A 26,724-nucleotide genomic window follows, 5' to 3' on the forward strand; every position below is an offset into this window, starting at 1 on the left:
TTTTTTAAATAGTTTTAATATACACCTGCAAGCAGTGTCAAGCAGGAGGGACACTGTGGCTGATGCACTGTGGGCACTCAGGAACCTCAGCTCTGGAATGGTTTCTGCTCATGGCCACTACACATGGAGTTCTAATGGAGCTGTGCTGGCTAGAGATGTGAAGTGGTATGATATATAACTGCAAAACTGCAGCACTGTATTACAGCTTCTTTCACTGGGTCTGGCCAACAATCAGGAAAAGCACTACACAAACACATAACACGTCGCTGGTTTCACTAAGCAAAGACATCTTGATCTAAAGATATTTTCCTTCCCCCCAGTATCCAATTTTCTTAATATCCCTATACTGCTGTGATACTGTAATTACGTAAGCTATAATGATCAGGACAAAAACATGTGCTATGGAATAAACTTGCAAAGGTTTATTTGCATAACTTCAAATTTCTGTGTTTGCTCAGTGTCTGAGAATCAGCACTGCACAGCACTTTTCAGGCCAAACAAAAATGAAAATAGCCAAGTTTTTAAACTTCTCTCAACAGAGCTAGAAGGAAATACCAAGGAAGCAGGGTTTTGCAGAAGGCAAAGAAACAAGATGCTCAGTGCATTTTTTTCCTTCATAAGAACTTAGAAAATTCTCCACAAAGTACTGCTTTTCTTATGTGACATTTATATGGCTACTATTACACAAGAGGGGTAAATGAGACAGAGAAAGAAGTTTCAAAGGGATTGCTTGATCAAATAAAACATTCAAAATTATTATTTATATATGTGTACATAATGTAGATATCTGGTAACAAAACTTTAAGCACGCATAAAAATGGCCATCATACAGCTTACTGCATTCTCCCGTAAATATAACCAGAACCAAGCATGGCAAAACAAATAGCTTCTGTAGCTGTAAAAGTATTTTTTCCTCTCCATTGTGGAATTTGGATTTGAGGGAGCTGAGTGTCAAATACTGCTAGCCTGTATTCACTGTTCTATGAAAAGAAGAGCACAAGGGGATGTGGGTTAACAGGACGTTCTGTACAATACAGAAGTGTACGCTTAGCAACCCATTTGTTTACCTTTAAACTTAAAGGTATTTACCTTTAACCTAGCAGCTTAATCTTTTGCAAGATTATAGCTCTGATAATTATAAAAGAAATGTTTTTGGAAGTGCAGCTCAATAAAGCTAGTTGTCTTATAATGCTGACCCTGATTTTCTTAAAATCTACTTAGTATTTTCAAAGAGAATAAATGATTACTTGCAGAGTGAGAAACTACATAACACAGTTCTTATTCAAAAAATGGACTTGTCTCTTCAGCAGTCATTCATCCTCCAACTATGAAGTATTATTTCATATTCAGAATCAGTCTTGTTGTTTGTGAAATCAACTTCCTCCCTAATCTAAAAGAAATACAGAAGGCAGGAGAAACATAAAAAATGGTGGCAATTCAGTGAAAACCTCCGTACCTTCTTGAAAGTACAGTTTTCTTTACTACATTCATATCTTGCAGGGGAAGGTTATATACATTACGTTACATTACAAGCAATGTATGGAAACAGACGGTTTCTCATTAGATAGGAATGTTAATTCTTTTATTTAAATCCAAACTGGTTTTGTCAGTTTTCTCAAGCACTTCTATCTAAAATCTACTGTAAGACATTTCACTCCCACAACAACACCGTGGCTTTTGTGTATCTATATAATTCAAGAAAGGTCACAAACACTGCCTCTATAACCAACTTCCAGTTGATTGGATTTGCATCACAAGCTTAAATAGAGCTGCATGCCCACAAATCAGATCTGTGCTAAACCAAGACAATTAAAAATGGATTTTGTATTGCTTCAAAGCCTTCCATCGTATCACTAAAAAGGTGAAAGATTCCTGCAGTCAGCCTTCACATTTGTTCCTGAATAATAAATACCATCAGAATCTCATTCATACTACATTTAGATATATGAATATATATATGAACCAATATATAACTGCCTATAAATTCACAAGTAGTACCTAAAATAATAGCAAAATACTGTTAAGTACTGCATTACCACAATTCTTTCTCCAGAGGATTTAAATATATTTTAGGACTATAACATTTTACTGTACATAGAATTAATTTCATTTTCAAATAAGAAAATAAAGGCACAAAAATTTCAAGGCCAGATTCAAATACCAATTTTCATGTATTTCCTTAAAAATTGCATTCTTTTCTTTAATCATTTATACCTGACCAGCATCCAACTGTACTAGCAAAAAAGTATCCATGCAAATAGGAGCTAAACAAAAACATATGAATGCTGCTGAGTTTTGCCTACAAACTACAGTTACTGCACATCACAGGCAGAATACACGTGGTCCAGAGTCGGTAGCAATACGCCACAGATAATTACTGGAACAGCACTAAAATGTGTATTTTATCTTTGGGTGGCAGGATGTCATTTCAAGGATATACTTTTCCTTCCACAAACAAAATGTCTCCATCCTCACCACTAGAGCATAGCTACGTACTCAGCTTCATAAGCATTCCAGTGACTATAGTGTTCAACAGTACCTTTATGTATAGGTACTTCAAGAGACCTTTGAAGTTTCTCAGCTTTGAAAAGGAGGCTGGGCTAGTTGAACCTGAGCCAGAAATTTCCCTTGCAATAAAGAAAGCCGACAGCATCCTGAGCAGTGCTATGAGGAGTGCTGGCAGCAGGTTGACGGAGGTGATCCCTGTCCCCTCCTCAGCACTGGTGTGACACACATGGATTGCTGGCTCCATTTCTGGAGAAAAAGTCCAGCAAAACGCCACAAAGATTAGCAGTGGAGTTGAGCATGTCGTGTATGAGGAAAGGATGAGGCAGCTGGGACTGTTCAGCCTACAGTAGGTAAGCTCAGGGGCTTCTTATCCACGTGCATAACTGCCTGAGGGGTACAAAGAGGATGGAGATTTCAGTGGTACCCAGTGACAGGACAAGAGGAAAAGGACACAAATCGAAACATACATGAAATGCCATTAATCCCTACCGCTCTCCCTGCTTTATTTTTTAATTTTTTTCAAATGTCAAGGCGACCAAATAATGGAACAGGCTGCTCAAGGAGGTTACGGACTCTCCACAGAATCACAGAATAATCAAGGTTGGAAAAGACCTACAAGATCATCCAGTCCAACCGTCCACCAATAACCAATAGTTTCCACTACACCATATCCCTCAACACAATGTCTAAACATTCCTTAAACACCTCCAGGCTCGCTGACTCTTCCACCTTCCTGGGCAGCCCATTTTAGCACCTGACCACTCTTTCAGAAAAGTAGTATTTCCTAAAGTCCACTCCATCTTCGCAGTTACTCGAAATCCAACTGGGCACAGCCCTGAGCAACTTGCTCATGCTGACCATGGTACGAGCAGGGCAGTTGGACTAGATGACATCCAAAAGTCCTCCCCAACCTTAACTATTTTCATACTGTAAAGTCCTGGACACTGTGCAGCCTGAACTCTCCTTTGAACTAACCAGTGGAGAGGAGAAGAGAGGAGAGAAATAAGGAAAAATCATTATTCACGGACAATATATTCACACCATATTTTTTTATTAACACATTAGCCAAGTGCCTTTATTGACCAAGCGCCTCATTCTTCTCCTGAATTATTCTTCTAAGAGTGTATTTTAATAATTTAAGCAAAACCTATGCACTATATATTTCTCTTCTACCTAGCAGCAGCCTTTCTATGCAAAAGGAAGCAGTTAGTTTTGAAGCAAATTTAGCTGACCTATATAGGCCAATATTTTATGCTATGCTTAAGCTGAATCATTTTCATACGCCTTTCACATCTGTGACTCAGGAACTCTGTGCTATAACAATTATTTAAAATATACCTCTCACAGAAAAAATATGGACGTCAGAGAAAACAAATCATAAGCATGTACAGTAAAAATTGCTGCATAAAGCACAAATTTGAAAGAACAGAATATTCCATTTCTGTTCTGAGAATGTACTTTTTGCAAACTGTGATATTTTGTTTACAATTTGTATGAAATTTCTTTGTTTAAAGATAGAATGAGTATATAAAGATATATTTTCTTTCAGATTTTGTTGGTTCCTTTTCAAGGAATTGTAAACGGCATTGGAAAAAAAATATAAGGTAGCACTATTCCAACTATTAGTACGTGACTGGACAAGGTCACAATGCCGAAATCCCAGAAGCTTCATGTCACTTATAATTCCAGAAGACAGAATGAGAGTAAGATGCATTGGATACGGCTAACAGGAAGGGCCCTTGCTTGCACATTTTTAACTCTAAAAGGAATTTGTGCTGTGATTCACAGAAACACCTCATGTTCTATGTGCCCTTTGAGCCCACGCTTAAAACCTAGGAGAAAATCTTATCTTCTAGAAAAATCTGTCAAACATCAACCAATCAGCATCAACGCAATGCTGTCATCCTGAATCTACAGGGGAAAACAACTACATTAGTAGCTTAATTCATACGGCTGAGAAGAAAACAAATGACAAAACTGAAGTATAATGGTAAATTGTCCCAAGTCAGCTGCTAAAAGTTTACTGACTGACATGTTTTTAGTACAAGTATCCAGAAAGCATTTTTGTTATCTTGCACATGGTACTGATTGTACACCGAGGAAAAGTTTATCAAGTGTATGTCATAAAACATGGAAAAATTCAAACTCAACAGTGAAAGTATGAGTGGAAATGGAAACTTATGCAATCTTAACTCTAACAAGGCTTTGCCAGACATCCACAATAAATGTCCTATAGGAGAGCAGTAGAAGCCTCAGACAGATGGAGAGCTGATAAGATTTGATGGTGCAAGATACATGTAAGTGGTACAAAAAGAACACAGTTCAAACAACCAATCAATCCATCAAAATATTAAATTTGAAAAGCTTTAATAATGAATTGGCAGATTGGACTGGGTAGGGAAGGTAATTAACTGTAGCATTTGAATCTATGATAGGATTTGTCACTCACAACAGATGGCAGCATAGTTTGGATTAAAAGGTACATCATGATTCGATGTGTCTTGGTTTAGCCATTTCCTCTTTTCAATCCTCTCTGAGGTTGTTACTGCATATTGGTTACTGCCCTTCATTCTGAAAGACAGATAACTATCTGCTTCTGTTTCAGCCAGACAAGCCAGAATGGGAAATCTCTGTATTCCAAATTCGGTATGGTTTTGTAGAATCGCAGTCCTTCATTCCGAAAACAATCCACAGGCCTGTATTAGTGGTAAGGATGGCTGCTGGCAAAAGTATGCTTCTCAGGAGTTTGAAGAGGTGCAAACCTGAACCTATAGAATTTGGATGGCAAAACAGTGCCTTTGGTTTAGCTTGTTTTGCTTTTGCCAACACACCTATTTTGTTGGTATAAATATATCCACCATAGGAACATTTTGTGTGCTTTTACTTCCATGCTGGTAGAATACTCACAGTGCAGACATCACCTAAGCCTGACTTCAGTAACTGAGGCCAACATTTTCACCTGGAGGTGGTCTCTGAATAATACCTCATCTTCAAATAAACAGAATTCTCACCTTCAAATAAATAGAATTCAGTTATTAGAAGTTTGACTTTTGGAAGTACGTGGCACTTTGCAGAATCTGGTCACTTCAAATTGTGCTCCAAAAAGTGCACATTAAGAAAGAACTAAGCCAAACATTGCAGGATTTGGTTTTTAGATAAGAACAATGTGAAACAGACACTAGCCACTTGACTTCTTTATCGCTCAAGAAGAGGTACATTCATTTACCTGTCACACAAGTGAAAACACTCTGCCACCTCAGTGCTAGAATTCCTATGCTATCAATAGAGAGACCTTAAATGAAAAACATGCCTGAGGTACTGTTTCTTTTTCTTGGCATAGCCAAGACCTGAAAGAGACACTTCTGTGAAAACGCATTTATTTATTTATTTTAATACAGCTGTGCAATTGCAGCCTTAACTGGTCCAAATCCTATCTTGTACTGAAGGCATGTGACTCCACTGTCAGTAGAGCAACCATCTTCTCCAGCTCTGCTTCTCCAGCAGCAGGGGACTCAAATACAGAGTCTCCCTGGCTGTGTTTTTCTCTTTTAAACTCCATGATCAGTCAACTGTAACTCCTACAGTGTCAGCTGCAAGAGCACTCAAGGATCATTTTATATTTCCTTCCAGGTCACTAATAAAGCAATTGAGTAGTGTCATGCCAAGAACAAATTCCCGTGAATTTGCACTAGAAGCAACCTTTGAGATAAATATTCCCCATCTCCAATCACTTTACAAGATGTTTCTGTTAGTCAGTTTTCAATCTACTTGATAACCTTGGATTACACTGGTTTTACATGTTGTTATTTTGTTTTATTTATAAACACAGTGTGTCAACAAGAATACAAAAAAGCCATAAAGCAGTCTAAGCATATTATTGTCAGTACAATTATCTTTGTCATTGTATTTTGTGATCTTGCAAAAAACTAGTACCTACTTTGTTAAGATCTGTTATTCACACAGACTTGCTGGCTGGTATTATGTATGCTGTCATCTCTTTATTTTTTTTGTTGCAGGTATTTAGTTTCAGCCTTCCAATGATTTTACTTGACCTACAGTTACCTGGATCATCTTGTTTAACCTTTAAAAATTCTGGCACAACATTTGTTCTTTCCAGTTCACTGGAACTCCTCTTAGTACGCCAAGATTTGTTAAAGAGCAACAATAATGGCTTAGACAGTTCAACTCCCTTAATACTCTCCTGTGCAAGTTTTGTAGTCTGACAGAGAATTAAGAAGGAAAATATAATTACTGAGTTTCACTTCTAACTTCAATTTGAGATGTGATGAATTTCTATCAGAATGACCTGAAAGCATTTTCATAATGAAGTATGAAAGCACCTATCCGTATTCTTGCAATGATAATGTTTCAAATAATCTCAAGTGCTTCTGTGCCTTCTAGCTGCAGAATACTTGAAACATTACGGGTATAGTTTGCTTTTTACACTGTTTTTCTGCCATATATGTATTACTTTTCGTCATTTCTCTCTTCCTCCCACTATCTGCCCATATCTTGTGAGAAAGCCTAAAAATTTTACAGGATGAGATTAAAGAACAGATAACAAAAAAGGAAAATGGAACATTTTTATGGTCCTGTAAGCTACTTTTATGGCTATGCTTAATATAATTTTTTAAGGCTTGAGGTTCAGCTAATGTAAACATAATTAATCTAATAACCTTGTTTTTGGCAAACTGCTTTAACTATAGGGATTTGAACTTAAATTGTATTTAAATACTAGCCCTATAAAGTCTTATTACTTCTGAAAATTATTGATTCAGAATATCCTTCATCTGCAGTCTCAGCTCACGGCATTTATGACAGCTGCTCCAAAAGTAATGCCTTTTATTTTATTACATTGGCCCACAACATCGGACGTTGGTGATATGGCAGTAGAGGTTGAACCTTCCTGCCAATATGTATTACAAAATGCAACACATTTTGTTGTCGCGTAACAGACGGCAGCAGGGGAGCAGCCTGACAGAATGGTGTCTGACAGAACTGCACACAAAGCTAAGGCGTGTCCATGCAGAAAGAATGGCACCTGTTGCCAATCATTCACACTTGCTGAACATTTATGGAGACTGACAGTGGATGTCAGCACGGTGAGGTGGTGGGCAGTGACAATGGTGATGTTAAAGACAAGCCACAATACAGACAGTCATGCTAATTTGTGGATTATGACCAGGGAACAGTATAAGGACTTGAATATCGGCTTCAATATACTGGAGACAATGGTGGCAATGTTCGAGTATTGCAAAGTCTGTGTCAGATAGCACCCATGAATGCTCACATAGGAACAGAAAGAACACCATATACAAGTTTCTCAGGACTTATTGAACCAACATGAGGCTGAGAGTGACAGTTTCCTGGATTCCATCACGACTGGTAACAAGATGTGGTATCACCACTACAAACCAGAGTCAAAAGGGCAGCCTGTGAAGTGGCAACATGTGAATTCCCCATTAAAGAAGAAATTCAAGACACAGCCCTCAGCAGGTAGAGTGATGTGCACTGTCTTTTGAGATAGGAATGAGGTGATTCTTCTGAATTTCCTGGAGCCCAGACAAACTATCAAGTCTAGCCACTACATCATGATACTGACCAAGCTGAAGGCTTGAGCTTCCAGGGTCAGGCCAGGGAAGAAGACAGCCTTCTCCTGCAATACCATTTTGAAGATTGCAAAGAACCAGTGTTGGCTGGACTTCCCTACCATACCTACCATATAGTCTGGATTTGGCGCTTATGATTTTCATCTCTTTAGTCCAATGAAAGATGGACTGCGTGGGCAACATTTTCCTAGGAACCACAATACCATAGCAGCTGTGAAACAGTTGGCCACCTCCACTGATGTAGGTTTTTACAAGCATGGTACGTAAGTTCTTGTTCATTGCTGCCCAAAATGCATAGCTAATAGCTATTCTGAAAAATAATGTTTTGTATCTGAGAATTTGCTCTATCAAATAGTGTTATTGTGCTCTTTTTAGCTGTTCTTCTTTCCATGGGGATACACAGGAGGCATTACTTTCAGAGTGACCTACATATCTTACCAGGTTGAAAGGCAAGATGCTGCAGAGTAATTTCTCTTTTGTTACTCTTCTGAAAATAAAGATATAAAAAGTCTGCACTGAAAAACCATGAGAGTATGAAAGAAGATTTAAAATGAGTGCAAGATGCTCTACCAATACAACGGTGGATTGTTCATTGCTTATAGCTCTTATTTGCTAAACAGAATTACCTGCAAACGGTAAGCCATATCTATTAAAGCTATACCCAGCATCTAGATTTCAATATGCTCAATTTGAAGCATATTTGAATATTTCTTCATGTACTTAACCTTAATTTCTATTCTTTTATATGGATAAAACACAATAAAAACAGTGCAAATACAATGTTTCTGTGACATTTTTATGAATGTCTAAATTTATGAATCTTTAAATTCATATTACATATTGGGCTACAGCTTGATACATCCTCACTAGATAAAGAGGAGGGGAAGGGGAGGCAGCGGCTGCTCCCGACTCCTCACGTATCCCCAGCCACAAGCAATGGGGAACTGGGTCTGGGTTTGCCCCATGTCTTTAATTTGAGTGAGTTAAGTAAGAAAAAGCATTTGTCCCTATACTTAAGAAGTTAAGAGCAGTAAAAATTGCAATTAAACTGAAGATTTGTATGTAAAATTCCCCCTAAAATGGCAAAAGTTACTGCTCACTTGTGGGAGAGGTGTCACCTGAAATAACTTTTTCTGACACTTGGCTGATATCACCATTCTTGAATGACTTTTTAAAGCCTTTTTCTCAATCATTACACGGTACTAACCCATCTACTGACCCATCAAAAGGAAAAGTTACTGTATTAAATGTGCTGTTATGTAGAATCTCCTATAATACAAATATAACAATGTAGAACAATTTTAGGATTCTTTAGGCTCTGACTATGTCTGTCTGTGCGACACTTTAATGCTTAAATGCATTTTCCAGCGAAATACCTGGAATACACTAGCTTATTTTTAAAAATAAACAACTTTTGGGTGAAATTTCAGTTTTGCTTGTCCCTATCTTTCCTTCATCTAATTGCACGCTACAGCTTTTTTTTTTAATAAGCTGTGGTGTTCGGGAGAAAAATACAATGTAAGAAAACAGCTGCCAACACAGGCCAACACTGTTATCTCAAAGCAATCACTTAAAGATCAAATTCTGAAAAAGTATTAGATTAGTTGAGATTTTGGCCATTTATTGAAGACATGTCCAAAGTCTGAAGGGCTTACTCCAAAGCTGGCTTTATGTCTTCTGATATGAGGAAATGCAGTTTTTGTATTTTTCTCACAAGTGTTTGTTTTTCCTGACACTTGAAACAACAACGTTTCAGTTCAATATTCAGACAACATTTCAGTCAATTCTACAACCAATCCAGAGTACGTGGCCAATCCTAGGTTAATTGGGTTTCTGTCTATAAATCCTTTGTTAGTGTTTTTCACCTCCCCTATCATCTCCACTTTAAAAGAATATTCCTATTTGTGAATAGAACTGTGACTTCTTCCAAAGAGTGGACACAAGACTATGAAAACAAAATAGACATTAAATACTAAAGTTTCATTTCATTTTTTTCTTCCTGAGGAAAGATGCGCCTTTCCTTCCAAAAGGCTTTCTTAAAAGTCATTTCTTTTTCCCTTCCCTACAATGAAGACAGAGTACCAAGGGCATTTTGCAGTACCACAAGGAAACGATGTTAAGATAGAACCATACTCACAAGGAAAAGAGATGTCACCTGCAAAGCTCACTTTACATATTTAATTACTGTAATGAAATTCTAAGTCATCAGATATTCGCACCCAGTTTTCCATTTATGAGATCAACATTCCACCAATGTAAAAATGATTTATACAATCCCTGTTTATTTAATAAGCATCTGACAGAACAATTTCAAATAGCTAAGAAAAATGATACAAAATCAATGTGCTTTGTGCTGCTGCTGCCAAAAATGATGTTGGCTCTGATGATACTACTCTACAGAAACATTTGTTAACACAATGCTATTTATTTCCTTGTTTTGCCTAACTTAAACATTTAATTTGTACGTGTGTATGTCTGCATTTTTATTATGCTTTGGACTATGGTTCCAAAGAAATGCAGGTTTGTGCAAGAAATATTTAGTTCAACTGAAACATTTAAAACAGCATTCCTAAAACAATACCACATAAAAAGAACATTTTCCCATTTCATCTATGACTTGGAGTTGTGATGAAATACGGGAAACTTACCTGATTCCTGGAGATAGCGATACACCAAGAAATTCACTTCGTCACTGGTTATGCTCATCTTAGCCCAACCTCAATATGATGAGGTTTATGAGAAGTGTGATCCACGCTCTGTTCAAAAGGAAAGAAAATACCAGGTTTTGTTTTATTTTGATTGATTATTAAAGTTGTTATAAAAACAGATGTGAGATTTGTTAAGGTATTTAAAGATCTCATCATTAGAGCTGTTACATCCCCATGGGAGGCACACATTAAATACCGTGAATCAAGTACTCAAGATGTACGATACTTTTTATTACAATTAAAGAGCAGTCCTTAATATATACAAGAATCCAAGGGGGCATTTTAAATCTTGAAAGCCTTTGCAAATGTTAACTCCGTTACCTCAGTGGCTTTATTACTGGTTCTCTGGGCACTCTTTGTTACTGTAAGGGTATTGCCTTTTCAGAATTGCTAGCAATTACTCACATAAACCAAATCATAACTCCTTGCAGCCCCAAATTTGTCATCTAGGTTTCTGTCCAGTAGTTCACCCACTTAATAGAAAAGTTCTTTCCTTACAAAAACTAAGTTATGCAGAAGACATAAATAAAGTTCCCATAAAACAGAACCAACCTAAATTTAAGATGAAATTACAAATTTTATTACAGGGGTGTGCACGTGAGAGAGAGGCAAGGAGGAAGAACGCAATATACCTTGTGCCAACAAGGAATACAAATATCCTGGCATTATAAAAAGTTATAATGTTATAATGTCTCTGCTGATTACTAGTGAGCAAGAATTAAACTTCAGTTATTCACTTAAGCAATCCTAACCTTTAGGATGACAGTTTTACACTACTACTTTGGGCATGCACTGCAATAATAAATGTATTTGTTTTGAACATTTTCCATTAAACCTTGATTCACTTCTGCTTGGAAATCTGCTTTAAGATGTTTGGTTTCCAAAGCTGTAAGTGCTTCTCAGACATAACCTTTGCAGCTTTGTCAGTCGTATCAGCCCTACACTTAGTGATGTAAAGATTTGGGCATAGAAATGCACACTACACACTTGGCTGCAAATTATAAATGAAACACCACAGGCGGGTGCTTTTTGTTTCAATTTCCCGTATGTCTCTTCTTGGCAAGCAGAAAGGTCTTTGTTCATTGGGAACCTCTTCAGCGATTCCCGTTGCCTGAATTAACACCTGCTACTGTGTGTAGTGCTCATCAGCTACAAGTCTTCCCTGCTGCTCATTTCAACCAGGAGGTCACTTCTGACTGTAACAGATGCCTCTGCATATTTACAGAAAATGGAGGTCTTTTGAACCCTATTTAAGCCTTTAATTCTCCTGGACTGCTAGATTTCCTCAGTGGATCAGATGCTGGTTTTTGTTTTTTTTTTTCATAAGACATCACACCTTGATAAGTTGGGAGACACTTTCCTCAAGCCATCTAGTCTTTATTATTATAGCTTGGAGAATACGAAGAAAATATTGAAAATCTCAGTCTCAGCTAGGGAAATTTCATCTACTGTTAGGGCTCTGAGGGAAGGCAATGCCAGCTGCACCCAACCAACTCTGTCACCAATGTCATGTTTCCCTCTGGAAAGTTGTTTGGTGTCCTTGCTCCTCAATCCCTCACCTGTCTTATGGCATTTCTCTGCCACAATCAGGAGACTGAAAGCACTCGTAGCTGCAGGGAGTGGCATATCAAGGTGGCATTGCCTTCAGCTACACACAGGCCCACCCTTTCTGCAAGTGGAAAGGCAACCACAGGTAGCAAAAGATATGCTTACAGGCATGAAAAGCAGGCAGAGAAAGCACTTCAGGAAGATGGGTGGATGGCAGCTTTTAAATACCATTTGACGTACTTGATAATGAATAATTAATAAATCACCATGCCTCTTTCTGCACAGTCATCACCATCACATGAAGAACAAAAAAGATATACCTTGCAAAACGCATGACCATTTTCATCCCCGAGTATTTAAAATACATTCATATCACTGCTATGACTGTGATAACACTAAAGCAAGAAATTTTGATTGCTGTGGATTTAAAAAAAATACCCGACGTAAGATTTTAAAAAGTACTTTAAAAATAGCGGTTTCAGTATTTGGTGGTAGGAAAGTTGGTAACGTTGAAACCTCTTACAAAAATTCAGTTTCAGCAATGACGTACTTTGTGGTCAAATGAACTTTATTAAAAGAAAAAAAAAATCAAGAAACTACAAATGCTGTTTCCGGATGCATCCTGATAATTCAAGCCATTCACAGGGTATTTCCCACATACAGAGAATTCTTTTGGGAAAGGAAAGGGAAAGGAGGGGTGTTGGGTTTTGCTTTTCCAAAGAAGACTCTTCTTAAATGAGTTAAAACCAGAGAAAATGAGCCTGACTGCAAACTAAGCAGTTTGACAGCCACGGAAAAGCATCCAGAGCAGCTACCTTTGTATCAGAATCCCAAACACACCAAGGAGCTGAATTTACAATGCCTTTTCCCTGAAGTCAGTCAACAGGAATTACTTTGACATATGTGTCGGATCATATCTTTATACAGACTGTTACCATGTCATAAATAACCAGATGATCCCTGCTCATATATTTAAGGTTTCTTTTCTCTCTGAGACGCCAGTGCACAATCAGATACACAACTGCAAAGCTTTTATCCGTCCAGAATTATACAAAGATCTTGGCTTTGACGCAGAGAATTCTATTCATTAGAGATTTGGCTGAGTTTTGAAAGACCATACTCAATTTCATTAATGCTCTTTCTGATTTCCCTTCGTCCCTACAGATAAACACCTCAAATAAAACCAACTACAGAAAACATGGTGGGGAGGAGAGGAGCATACATCCCTTTTGTGTGCCTCTACATCTGATTCCCAAGCAGAAAACAGCTAGTTACCCATCAATATAATTTTTAATGCAGAAATGCAAATGTCTACAGAAAATTGCAGAAACTCTTAGTTATCATTGTGATAGAATTATCTCTGCTATGTGACAGTCTCCTTTTGCTACTGGAGATTGCTATTACTGAGATTAATAATTTTTTAAATAAAGTATTGCTTAGAAATGAGACATTCTGAATTCAAACCAGCAATAACATCTTAATTCTTCACAATGACAAAAGGAATTACAAAAAAGCATTCGAAGTTTTCAACCTTTCTTTACTTGAAGCATTTTTTTCCTGTATCCTGTTATGTGTTAGGGCAATTTCTACTTACTCCAACCTTGCCTTAGAAACATGGGCTATGATCCTGCAAGTATTTGAGTATGTCAAATACAGGAAAAGAGCCTACTAAGTGTATGGAATTCCCAATGCATTATGGACCCCAAGCACTCAGAACTCCTCAATGGATGTTAAGAACAAGCAAAACTAAATTCACCACTGCTTTACATAAATGCTAAGCTCTCAGTTCTGCAGGGATAGGTTGGCAGAGACGCTTTGGATTCAGGCACACCACCACTATGCTCCTACACTTGCTTGGCTTGCTGTCAGCCTGCAGCACACTGCCTGTGCTCAGAGTGAGCAAGCAGGCTCATTTCCTGGAGTCAACACTGGGCCTGCTTTGGCTCTGAGTGCTGGCCTGCCTCTCCTCCCAAATTAGACCTTCCTGGAGCACCAGGAATCCTAATGGATTAATACTAAATGGGCCATGCTTTGATTGAAGAAGGCAGCCTGGGGAGCAGCTCTGCTCCAGTATTGCACCGTCCAGGTCCACCAGGCTGCATCACGTTCCCCTACCCATATCAAGAAGCTACGTTTCTTTCCTCTGGCTCATTTTAGCACTGCTGCCATAAATATGAGAGATTTGGCTAAAGAATCATGCGAAAATAAATTTTAATCTTTAAAATACCATATGGAAATGCAGCCCCACTCTCCCCTCTGCAGATCACAGGTCCTGAAAGCCGCTTCCTGGCCCCCAGGCATACGTCTGCACAGGGTCACAGAGGCCATCCCAGGAAAGCAGCTCACCTTTGCCACCTGTAGCTGCACTACTATCCACAGGGACTTACCGGTCAGCCCTCCCCTCAGGAAGATGGAAACAGGGCAGACATTTAGGGAAAACACCTAAACTCAAACCTTGACCTCAAATCTAAATAGAAAACTGCATGCTTCCTATTTCTGCATCCAGCCCTCCTGACAGAAATTCATCAGGCTTCCAGCCAGGTCCTCACATTACCCCCTGAGAACCTGCGAGCTCCAGTCAGCTTTAACTGAATGCTGAGCAGCCTTTAGCTTCCTGGAGGCATTTTTTCATTACTGTTAAATAAATACACTCCACACCCCAAAATGTTTTTTTAATCTCCTAAAGAGGTTGCACTATATACCTACTTCCTCAAAAAGGCTAGGCTAAAATGTCTTTTCCCAACAAAAGTTTTAATGACCACAATAAAAAAAGAGAGGAAAAAAGAGAAATTGTGTATTTTCTTTGTGATAAAAACAACAACACCAAAAGACCCACACCAAAACCAGGCAAAAACAAAAGCTTTCACTGAAATAAAAACATTCCAGAAAGTTCAAATATTGGGTGTTGCCAAACTGTTGCATGGGAACTGGAGTTCCTGCCCTTGTGCTCCCATTTTCTCGTCCAAGATGGCTCCGGGCATGAAGCTGCACCTCTTGAGAGCCAGAGCAGCTGCCCATGTCACAGCAGCACATCTGAAGGCATTGTGGCAGAACAGCTAAATCAAGAGGTTACTGTTTTGCATATGCTGTGTAGTTTAATGAAAAACATCATTTCCCAAAGCCAGAAATCACTTCTTACAAAGCGACCTACTCAGTCAATCTCAGTGTCTCCTGCTGAAAAACACATTCACCAGAAACTTTCAGTGAGCCTTGCACTTTGTATATCTATGCTTGGCCTCACCATGCAGCCAGAACACAGGCAGCAGGCAGCAGCTCTTCCCCACAGGCTGACAAGCTCTCTTTGGCCCGCACCACTGCATTCTTCAGTCTTTTATTGCAGCCGCCTCCTCCTCCAGAGGAATTCCAGCATGTTTCCTTCCCGAAATGCCCAAACAGAGCTTTGGGAGAGGAACAGAGTGCACACAGCCCTCTCCCCTTGCAGCCTTTCTAGCCATTTCAAGAAGCTAAAGAGGAAAACATCTTTTCTTTGCCACCACTCTGACATGGGAGTAATACAGTTTCATTCCTTCTGATGACCAGGTGCAGGGCACACAGGACAATTCTTTCTAAACTCCACCTGTGCTACTCATCAAAACAGTATGCAGCCCTGTTCACAGTGCAGCTTGTGTGTGCGTGACTTCCAGGCTCCTCCTCTCTGAGGATTGAACTTGACATCACCTTCCCTTAAAAAACACAACCTAAAGGAAGAACAGTTGTTCTGTTCTAGAGATCAGGCACTTAAAAATCTAAATCAAGTCCTATTGACAGTAAGCTGCACCATCTCCGTGGCCTTTCTTAATGAGGAGTCAAATAATTAACTATCCTCATTCCAAATGACCACCATGGACCGCACTGGTTATTCAACAACAAAAATGAGGCAGTTCAAAACTCTCTTAGGATCTTTTATAGGTGCTCACAGATGTCTTTGCATCACTACATTTAATATTGTTCATAAATGCGACACCAATTTTTTTTTCTTTCTTTTTTTTTTTTTCCAGGGGAATAAAGCCTAGAGACAGAGCAGAACAGGATCCTCCTCAGAGATCACTCAGTGCTCTGTGCTGTTGCCATTTACAGCAGCTAAGTAAAAGCACGGACCTCAGAGAGAAAAGACAACAAGCTTGCCAGAAAACCTGAATGGCCAAATGTTCTGGCTGGCTCTTCCTCTTCTTTTTTAAAGTCTATTTATTTACATTGAATTGTGTTGATTTTAAAATGGCCACACTAAACCAAAACAAATGCAGGAAGCTCCAGCTCATCCTCATTCACACTGCTGCCTGAAGATCACATTCTTATGAGAAGAAGCAACAACTGCATCTATCTCAGGCCTTCAGAAAAAAATAGTACTGATAAAAACAAAGTCTAGCTTGAATCCTGACATGTTGGGATATCTCCTACAATTAATCACTGAACTCAGCCATATCAGAGTGCAAAATCTGGTGCCAAGTGAAGAAAGTGGAGGAATGATAATTACATGTGTGTGGCAATGATTAACGAAATGCAGTTCTGTCTTGAAGAGCTCACTCCTGTTGAATAAAATGCTGTGTGAGCTAATCTGACAAAAATGGAATTTTCACCTGAATTCACTAAAAATCTTTTTAAAAATTTAAATCAAACCTAATAGAAATATACTAATAAAAACAGGTTGGCCAATTAAACATTTTGGTAGACTGCAGAACGGTTTATTTCAGCATTGAAATAACTTTTCTTCAGATTATAAATTACATGTCAAAATGAAAAGCCATTTGGAATTAAAACTGTACCTACTTATAAAAAAAAAAAAACAACCAAGAAACAACCAAAAAACAACAAATATATTCTAGTAATTTCTAAGCACTATTCAACCATTTTTCAATTAACCAACAATTTTCAGCACAAAATAATTGTCAACAGAAGACAAGCCTTTCATCACCAAATTCCCAGCAAACTCCATTCCTCTATCAAAAGACTAAGAATTGTGCATCAGCTCTTTCATGCTTATAGTCTAGATTGATCAGGTTATTTTTCAGTTCTCAGCTGGTTCACTTAATTACATCAGCCTCCAGCATTTCACTTCTAAGAGTGGATCTTTTCCAACTCCTTTTGCCGTAGAGCAAAAAGGTTTTTCCTGTATTGATCTTTCCTTTTTGGCACTTGGCTAAGGGGGAAAAAAGCAAACAAAACCAACTGCTCTTCTTAATTAGCACAATCGTGTTATACCTCTTTTATAGCTTAGTTCTAAGAAGAGGCAATTACAATATATTTTTTTCCTCTTTCTCAATAAAATTGATGTTTACAATAGTATATTATATGGAAAGCTCGGGAAAGCCAAAAATAAGATTGAGGGGAGAGAAAAGGTTGTTAGTTCTCAACCTTGCAAATGAAATGACATGAAATATGATGTTTTTTATTTTGTTTAAGAGAGAATTAGAGAGGTTTAAGAAGTAAAAACACGTGATCGGTGTGATTGGTTTGGGATTCAAGACATCTCATCTCTCTTGAACAACTTCAGTTATCTGGGGATCCTGCCAGGAAAAAGAACTGATATTTTCTTCCTCATAAGAGAACAAAACTGTACTCTGGACAAACTGGAGGATGTGTCCATACATGTTAAGTCAATTAGACTAAAATATGTGATCAACTAGCTGTACACTTGTATGTGTGTATATGCAGTCCCATGTATATAATGCAACTAGAAATTAGTTTTAGATCTTACTAATTGTGCTACATGTTCAAAACAGGTAAGAAAGAATAAAAGCTGAAAAAAATTACACAATTACTCTACAAATATTTGCTTTTCTTGATTTTCGGCAAGTGGAACAGTATATTAATAGGATCTCAAATTTCACTTTTCACCAGATTTATCTGAATTCTTATTAATATCTCAGAAAAAAAAAAGGAAAAAAAGTGCAAACATGGAGATTTCAATTTTTCAGCATTGCTTTACATTTACAGAGTACTGAGTGAAAAGGAATATGATGGGAAGGGTCACTGCCTGAACTGGTTGTACCTGTTTCATTTTCTTTCTGTATTCTCAGATGTGATTAAAATGACACACAGAATTTTTAGAACGAACTTCCCCTCTCATATTTAGAAACAGGACAGTTTCTTTTTCTTTTTCTGTAATACCTAAAAAAGTACACTAAAATGTCAATTTGAGGTATCTGAGTCCTGAGCTTGCCTTTAAGTATGGATGTAAACAAGCACCCAACTGTGCTGAGGCAGGCCACGCACCAGCAGATAAAACATGTGCCTTTGAGGTGACACCACGGGGCTGGGACTGATAACAGGGCTTCCATAAAGTTCCAGAGCCACCTGCTGTAAGGGCAGCTGGGATCAGCAGGCACAATGTCTGTTTTGTTTATTTTATTTTTAAATGAGGCAAAGAACACAAGACCTAAGTGACTGAAAAGGACAGCCTTGACTTTCCCAAAAGATGGAGTAGCTTAATAAGGCTTCCTCTGCCTTGAATAAGTTATCTGATTTTTATCCAGCAACTCTACCATTTAAAATGGTGCAGCTCTGGGAGCTGGGGCCCAAATCCTGATTTTTCCTAGCACATCTGAACATTTTAACTGGGCTATAGGATCAAGTTGCACCTTGCATGTTCTTATTTCTGAAGAGCAAGGTAAGGATAAAACATCCACGTGTGCCTTTTACACCACCTCTATAAATAAACTGCTTCCTTTAACAGCCCAAAGGTAAATCCTTGCTTTAAAAACCACACCGCTAGCAACTTACCAGCTGGAATGGTGTTAGTGCCAACTACAGCTACCCGAGACCTTCGCTACTCAGCATATGACAACAGACAGGCCTGCTAGACATGGCGCTTCAACACTGCAGGACCAGGGAGGTGACACACAGCAAAGGCAACATAAAGAAGGTTGCAATTTTTTCATACCCATAAGCTCAATCTCTTTATTTCATATCTTTGTTCCAGGCCTCCAGCGTGAAGGAAACATGCTCAGAGCCATGGACAGACTGCAGCGCTAACGACAGGATGTCCAGACACCTGCACATTTTGGTTTTACTTCTTTCCCACAAGTAATATCTATGTTTCAATTCCAAGTCTATTTGAACCATTAGTCCATTAGTCCTAAGCATTAGAAACAGTTTAAATACGGAAGTGATTCTGGCGCTGCCTCATTATAACACCTTCTACTGGAATGGCAAAATCAACCCTTGGACTTAGCAAACCCTACGTACAGGATGACATAAATAGGAGTCTGTGCTGGACTAGAAAGCCTCAAGCTTTGCAGGCTATCCTCACATGGCTGTGGAGCAGCAGAGCAGGAGACTGCTGGACAGTTGTCATTGGGTGTGCTCATAGCAAGTGCAAAGAGGGCAACTGTAAGTATGTATGATGGTTATGCTGCAGTTGGACTTGATGATCTTTAAGGTCTTTTCCAACCTTATGTGATTCTATGATTCTATGGTCCATCAGCTGAGGTCAAGTGAACAAGAGCTAAGGAAGGATGTATAGAGGTCTAGGAAGAGCTGAGGGAGGGAGCCCAGCCTAACACATTCAAGGCCTGATGGCCTCAGGCAGAAGGACTGGGCAGTGGCATCGTCAAGGGGGTGGGATTTTATTATTTTCGGTTAATAGGCTTAACAGATGGTACTGGGAACGATTTGATGTTATTTTTCCATCATTTATAATTTCATTTTTATTTTTTTTTCCTGAAAGCAAGAAAAGGCCATATATCTTACCACATATTTCAACCTTGTTTTCCCTGTAGTATTGTTAAAAGTGTGGCTGAGGATTTTCTTCATTTTTTAAAATTATTATTGTTATTACACTAAGGGAAAAAGAATTTTTCCCATTCGTCTGTAATTCCAGAATAGCTGAAAGGATTATATTCTGAGCTAAAGGGCAAAAAAATATTTTTCAGGCTATCAGCATGGAAAATTTCAGCCCCCAAAACAAATATTTTGTAAATCATAGAATACATGGACACTGTTTTGAACTTTGATTATGGTAGATTCTCTTATAAACTATTTATAAACATATTAATGACAGCTATGAATAGTTAATGTTTTTGCTTGAATAACTGTAAGAGAATGTCAATGCTAAATGCTTTAAGGACAAACATTAGCACTGTGCAACAGAACAACAGAAACATATACATATACATTCAGGATATTTTACTGCAGTGTATTTATACCTCAACATTTAGCTCTTTTGGAATTTTTTTTTTTTAGCACAAGCTTCACTCAATTTACTCAGGTTTACAATGATTTGAGCTTTGGAGACAAGTCATTAAATGCTTTCCCAATGCCTGCTCTTTCAAGAAGGTACAATGTTACTTCTCTAAAGGTGGAAGAGGGAGAAAAAAGGGCAGAGAGACAAAAATTGCTGTAAAAGAAACTGCAGAAACTTTTCTGCGATCCCCAAACTAAAACCTTACTATTTTTTTGCATTTATATTTCCAGATATTTAATATAGAAGCTTCCTTTTAAAAGGTCAATACAAAAAATTCAGACTGAGTAATCTCAGTCTTACAAAAAACCATGTCAAGCACAAGCTTATGATACTGTTTTTTTTTCCCCACTTTTTTTCCCCCCCAACCTTTCCTCTGAATAATCTACATACAGACCATAAAGAGGGAAGAGAAAATGAGGCACAGCATATCCAGTAGCATAATCCAGCTTGTACAACACTATCTCGCACACTGTCTTTTCACCCATCCTTCTTCCTTCGTATGCTGTTATTACCCACTGGTCAGAGTCAGACAGACTCTCATTTTATGTTTTTTGGCTTTTTCTCTTACTGGTAAGACCACGGGAGGAATACTCTCCTCTTAAATAGAGGGTATCTGCCCATTTTTATAAAGACATTACTGGCCCCATATGGAGGTGTACAAAAATGTACATCTCAGTCATATTTGGTTGTTTCCTCCAGTCTAAGGATAGCAGGAGACACAAGCAGCAGCACTACAAGGTTGCTTTTTATATACTCTGGTTCTTTTTAACACTGATTTGCATGCCCTGACTAGATTTTTTTTTATTTCCAGACAGATGATGAATATAGAATGTAGCAAGATAAATTTATGGTGGCAGTACTGTGAAGTTCGATGCAGCCCTAATATAAACAGCAAATTCTACAGATTAAAAGATGCCATGAAAAGCTTTTTAACTGGCTTTTTAAAAAAAGCCAAACAACCTAGAAACTAAGAGAAATTCAAAATCCTTGGAGACTTAGAGACACATATAATATAACCTAAGTTTTTCCTCAAAAAGATCAGTTGAATGCATCTCAAGAAGGGTTTCGATCTATTATGACACAATTGCTAGTTAGAGCAGATCAAATAAAATAGCACTCCCAGGCTTAAAAAAATCAACACAGATTGAACTGAAGACTTAAAACTACCTATACAAGGTTTGAGAAGCTTTTAAAGTTATTAATGCCTAGACAAGAATTATTTCATCAGAGAACAAAATGTTCCTATATTTTTGGTCTCTCCTCCAAGAGAGACGCTCAGGAAACCAGAGGCGACCAACATAGGTTGACATATACATCAATCATGTGTTTACTACTACAAAAATATTCTGAAAGCCCACGAACATCAGTAGGATTTTGGGTGCCTAAATGCTTGAGGATAAGAGGTTCAAAGGGTCCTCAGGAGGTATACAATCCACTCTCTGAGCCAGGGCCAGGGTAGTAGGGCCAGGTCTGGGGTCAGAGCAGGCTGCTCAGGGCTTCATCCATTCAGAGACTGAAACCCTTGAAGGACAGAAGTGGCATAGCTTCCCTAAATTACCAGCTCCTCTGCCTCACTGTCTTCACAAGAAAAGAGTTTCTCTTTATACTCAACCTGAGCTTCTCCTGCGTCAACTTTTGCCTCTACTCCATCCACCTTGCACCCTGCACTGCTCTGAAGAGACCACTTCCACCTCTTTGATGACACCTCATAGGTACTGGGGGGCTGTCCCTGAAGCTGTCCCTTCTCTAGGCTGACCCAGCCCAGACTCACCTCATGGGACAAGTGCTCCAGTCCCAACCACAGGGGACCCACCAGACATCTACAAAACTTCTGGTTTGCCCATATCTGTCTTTGTTGGGGCCCCAAACTGGATATGTAACTAGATGTGGTCTGATGAGAGTCGTGTATAGGAGGATCATCCCTTCCCTTCATTGGCTGTGCTCATCCTCATACAGACCAGAATTGTTTCTTATTGCTCACACAAAGAGGTATTGAAGTTGTGTTATAAAGTTACAAAGTCTATATAGGGCTTTAAAATGAACATCAGCAGTCAAATAATTGAAAGTAAAGTCTTTTTCCAAATTGGAACAGTCTTACTACCATCTTTACTAATTTATATGGAAAAAAATATATCTGGAAAAGACATGCAGGAAGGTAGACAGGGTAATACTCAGTACTGTCATGCTTACTAGATCTTCTAAGGATGTAATAACCAAGTTAGTATTTTAGCCATCCAGCTCCTGGAATTTAATTCTCACGTGCCATTTAGCTATTGAATTCCCTCTACAAGGAATGGGGAAAGTTATGTGTCTGTTTCAAAGATTTATGTATTTTCCTGCAGCCATGGATTAGACAGTTGTCTGAGACTGGGATTCATTGCTTCGTATTTCTCCTCCAAATCTAGGTTCCAATTTGTATCTTCGGCTGTAGAGAACTGACTAATTATCTTCATTTGAAAACAAAAAGAAAGAAAGAAAGAAAAGGGAAAGGGAAAGGGAGAGGAAGAGGAGAGGGAGAGGAAGAGGGAGAAGGAGAGGGAGAGGGGAAAGGTGGCAGCGGAACTGGTATAAGAGATTTAAGAGACAAAAGATTGAAGTGTTCATTAAGAATTAGCAGGTTCAAACCTCCATTTTCCAGCTCCCAGGAGAGTGCACTTCACACCTGGCTACAGGTTGTTGAAATGAAAACTCTGAGGAGCAAAGAATGTGAGACTCATTAACCAGAAGGATGGGGAAACAGGGATAAGTAGCTCCTTTTAAATGATTCCCTACTTAATATAGATATACCACAGCTGAATAATGAACAATGAATTTTTAAATTTCTATCAGTGAAAAAACATACATAATAAGTGTGAGGTTCATGTATTGTTTACTCAAAGCTGAATTTTTATTAATCTTTTCACTCCTACCAACTATTTTTTCTCAACATATGTTTTATATTTCCTTATTAAGGAAAGATAATTTTGGTCTCTTTTTTTTTCTACAGAAACTCATGATTCTTTGTAGTATTATGCAAGGAGCAGACATCAACACCTATATTTAAGTATGACACATTATAAGCTTACATTTTCACTTATAATTTGAGTACATTTTAACTGTTTGGACTGCAAAGATCCATGGTGAGCGTCTGCCTCAGGCTAAGTTTTTTACTGGAAGACATAAGGAAAAACAGTTCTATCATTTCAGATCGCAGTTGGGGGAAGCACGGTGTTACCGATATTTATACAGCTGTTTCAATGAGGATCTCTAGTGCTTCCATACTTTGGAACAGGGACTTGATGTTTGGCAGAGGTTGCTCTGATGGCAAAATGCCTTTTCTACCACTCAAAACCCACATAAATTTGACTAAAAAAAAAAAATTCTCCTGAAATACTACTCATATATGGCTCTGTACAGGTTTGTCAGAAGCCTGTAATCAAATTATCAAGTATTATTATTGCATTAACTTTGCCTCATACTAAGGTGATGAGAGCTTAGCATCTTTTCATGTAAGGGGACGCAAACACATCCTGATGCTGAAGCAAGGGACAGCAGGCTGTGAAAGGTGATGGGAACCAGGGTTACAGGCTGATGCACTACTGAGCTGGCTTCACTCCTGTGCACAGCTCTGCTAGTGCCTATCTCCAGAGAGGAGAAAATATACACTTTCTTCCCATGAAAAATAATTATAGCCAAGGTAAAACTGATTTTGAAACATCTCTGCAGTCCTTCATATTGCTTTTTATCAGCAGTTTATTCCTGAACATTTAGATTATGTGACCTTTAATGCCTTTTAGGTGTATTTATTAACAACCTTGCTTTTATTACTTTTACGAGTTAGGGCTTTTCCCCTGAAGCATTCAATTAAGAGACTTATTTGGTTTGGGGAATTCTTGAAAAGAAAACAAAATCTTCTGATTTTCCCCAACAGAAATAGATGATTCTTCTTCCTCTCTCAATTATTTTCTGTCAATTAAGAACAGACTTAAGCAGCACAGTTGTTTGCTTATATATTTTACCTTAGTCAAATTTAATTACAGCATTGCAGAAATTTAGTGAATGGCTAACATTTAGTCAACCACTCTGAACAACAGAAACGCGTATGAACATACACTGCTTCATGTGTGGTCAATCCCTGGGATTGAAATCAAATACGGAAAAGCAACAAAACTTTTTCTTGTCAATAATGCATTTAAAATGCTGGGTTTTGAGCATTTTTGGTCTCTTTTAGTATAATAATAACAATATAGTAATATTAATACTAATGTTAACATATTAATAAATTATAAATTAATATTAATATAGTATAATAATAATAATAAGTACTTTTTAAAGTCTTTTCAGCTGTTGCTGCACAGTATTTTGGTACTACAGAGGCGATCAAGATGTGTCAGTGAAAAGCCATCACTTCACTTTTAAGTCATTACAAACTTGCATGGTGCTATCTGGAGCTTTAGAACATGGATGTTCTAAACTACAAAGGAAACAAAGATTTATTCATGAGACTTTAAAACATGCTTCCTTTCTCTCCTTTAGCAACAGATGCCATAAAATTTAACTCAATGTTTAGGAATGCTTACAATCTCACAGGTACAAATGACATTCCCCCATTATATTGGTGAAGATGAGCCTGATTTCCATCAAATATCTTGTGAAATAAAACTATAAGAGAGGGAAAGCCTTGTCCAATTTTATTGTTCTTACCAGTACCATTAAATAACAGTGTTTTGTTCTCTTTGAGTAAAGGAAAATAAGATATTTTGTAAAGAATTTTACTTTTTGGCTGGTGATAGTTTACATCTAGATCTATGTGCAAGTCTTCCAGAATTTCCTTTTTTCTAACTTCAAGTCTCAGCTTCCTTATTTTAAGACCTGACATGGGTACACCCATACAGAACTTATTCTCCTATAACTATAACCAAACAACTTTTTTGGGTAATAATTTAAGCACATCTCAATATCAAAGAGAAAGTTCTTATTAATAAGAAAATATGCATGATTTTGGAAGGCTTACAGTACAAAGAGCAGAGAAGTACTTTTAAATACAATGTGGGGTTGTTTTACCCAATTGATAGTGATAACATTAGCGTAAAAAAACCCACAGCACTGTGCATACTCAGATTCCAATTCTTATGTAAAGAAATAAACATCCTACCTAGGAAGCTAACGATACCACCCATTAATGACATTTATTGCTCTGAATTTTCAAAGCACTCTTAAAACATGATCTAATACATCTTAGTTGTTTCTGTATAAGTTTTGGTGTAACACAGAACCTCTCAGGTTCTTACTAGATGTCAGCAATTGTTAAACAATTTTGGTCACAAGTTACCATATACCTTCTTTTTCCGAGTGAAGGAACACAATAAGTCTGTGATGAACATAAATGCAAAGCTAATGTTTCAAAAATTAAAACCTCTAGCCTCTGCCATCATTTCAGCTGTTAGTAATAAGCACAAAATGATTTCTACTGATTCTTAAAAAGCAACGTTAACCACAATCTTACTAGTTCTACCTCACATGAATAAGTTATACCATAATACAGCCTGCCAATGATGCACTGTGTATGAATGGCTGTTAAGAGACTTCCAGCAATCCTTCTGACACAAATGTTCCGCAATCCTAACACCAGTTCTTGAGCTTCTTTATGGAAGCAGATAGGTGAACCGGAGGAACTTCAGAGTATAGCAAGATCTGAGCAGAGTTTGAGCTGCAGTGCTTCAGTGGTTTCTCATGGGACTCGTAGCAAACTGCAGAGTGAGAGAGCAGATTGGCAGAAGTGTGTGTGCACTTGTGGGGTGTGGAAGAAAAGCATCAATAAAATGGCAGACACATGGGCACGGTGAAGGAACAGGAAGCTGACAGTGCAACCAGAACCTGAGGTCAAAGAGAAAAAGCCTTGTGAGAGGAGCAATGAGTGCGTGAGCCAGTTGAAGGGAGGTGTGACTCTGAGAGCAAAGAAATAGTTTCCTCTTTAATTCCTGCTATTTAATTTGACCCTCTAATGGTATCTAGGAAACATTACTTACATTGGTTACAGGTGAGGCTATAAAGACAGAAAAACTGAACAACTGCTTCTGTCTCTGGCCTAAGTTCCTAAAGTTCACAACTTCCAGAAACATTTCACACCACACTCACCACACTGAAAACAAAACCAATTTTCCCCTCTCCCAAGATTATATATGGAAAA

The 26,724-nt window shown here is 38.1% G+C and overlaps 1 protein-coding gene across 2 annotated transcripts in view; it reads right to left on the reverse strand.

The window, feature by feature from the left end:
• The window catches only part of TBL1X (transducin beta like 1 X-linked), a 139,048-nt gene that overhangs the window by 43,351 nt on the left and 68,973 nt on the right, over positions 1-26,724 (reverse strand). For both annotated transcript variants that reach the window (XM_003203099.3, XM_010726681.3), the window contains one exon: positions 10,766-10,873. In XM_003203099.3, coding sequence (XP_003203147.1) covers positions 10,766-10,823 — 58 coding nt within the window. In that variant the 5' untranslated portion in view covers positions 10,824-10,873. The remainder of the gene's footprint in view (positions 1-10,765; positions 10,874-26,724) is intronic.

This window comes from Meleagris gallopavo, chromosome 1 (assembly GCF_000146605.3).
Source record: "Meleagris gallopavo isolate NT-WF06-2002-E0010 breed Aviagen turkey brand Nicholas breeding stock chromosome 1, Turkey_5.1, whole genome shotgun sequence".
In the NCBI taxonomy this organism is placed as follows: Eukaryota; Metazoa; Chordata; class Aves; order Galliformes; family Phasianidae; genus Meleagris; species Meleagris gallopavo.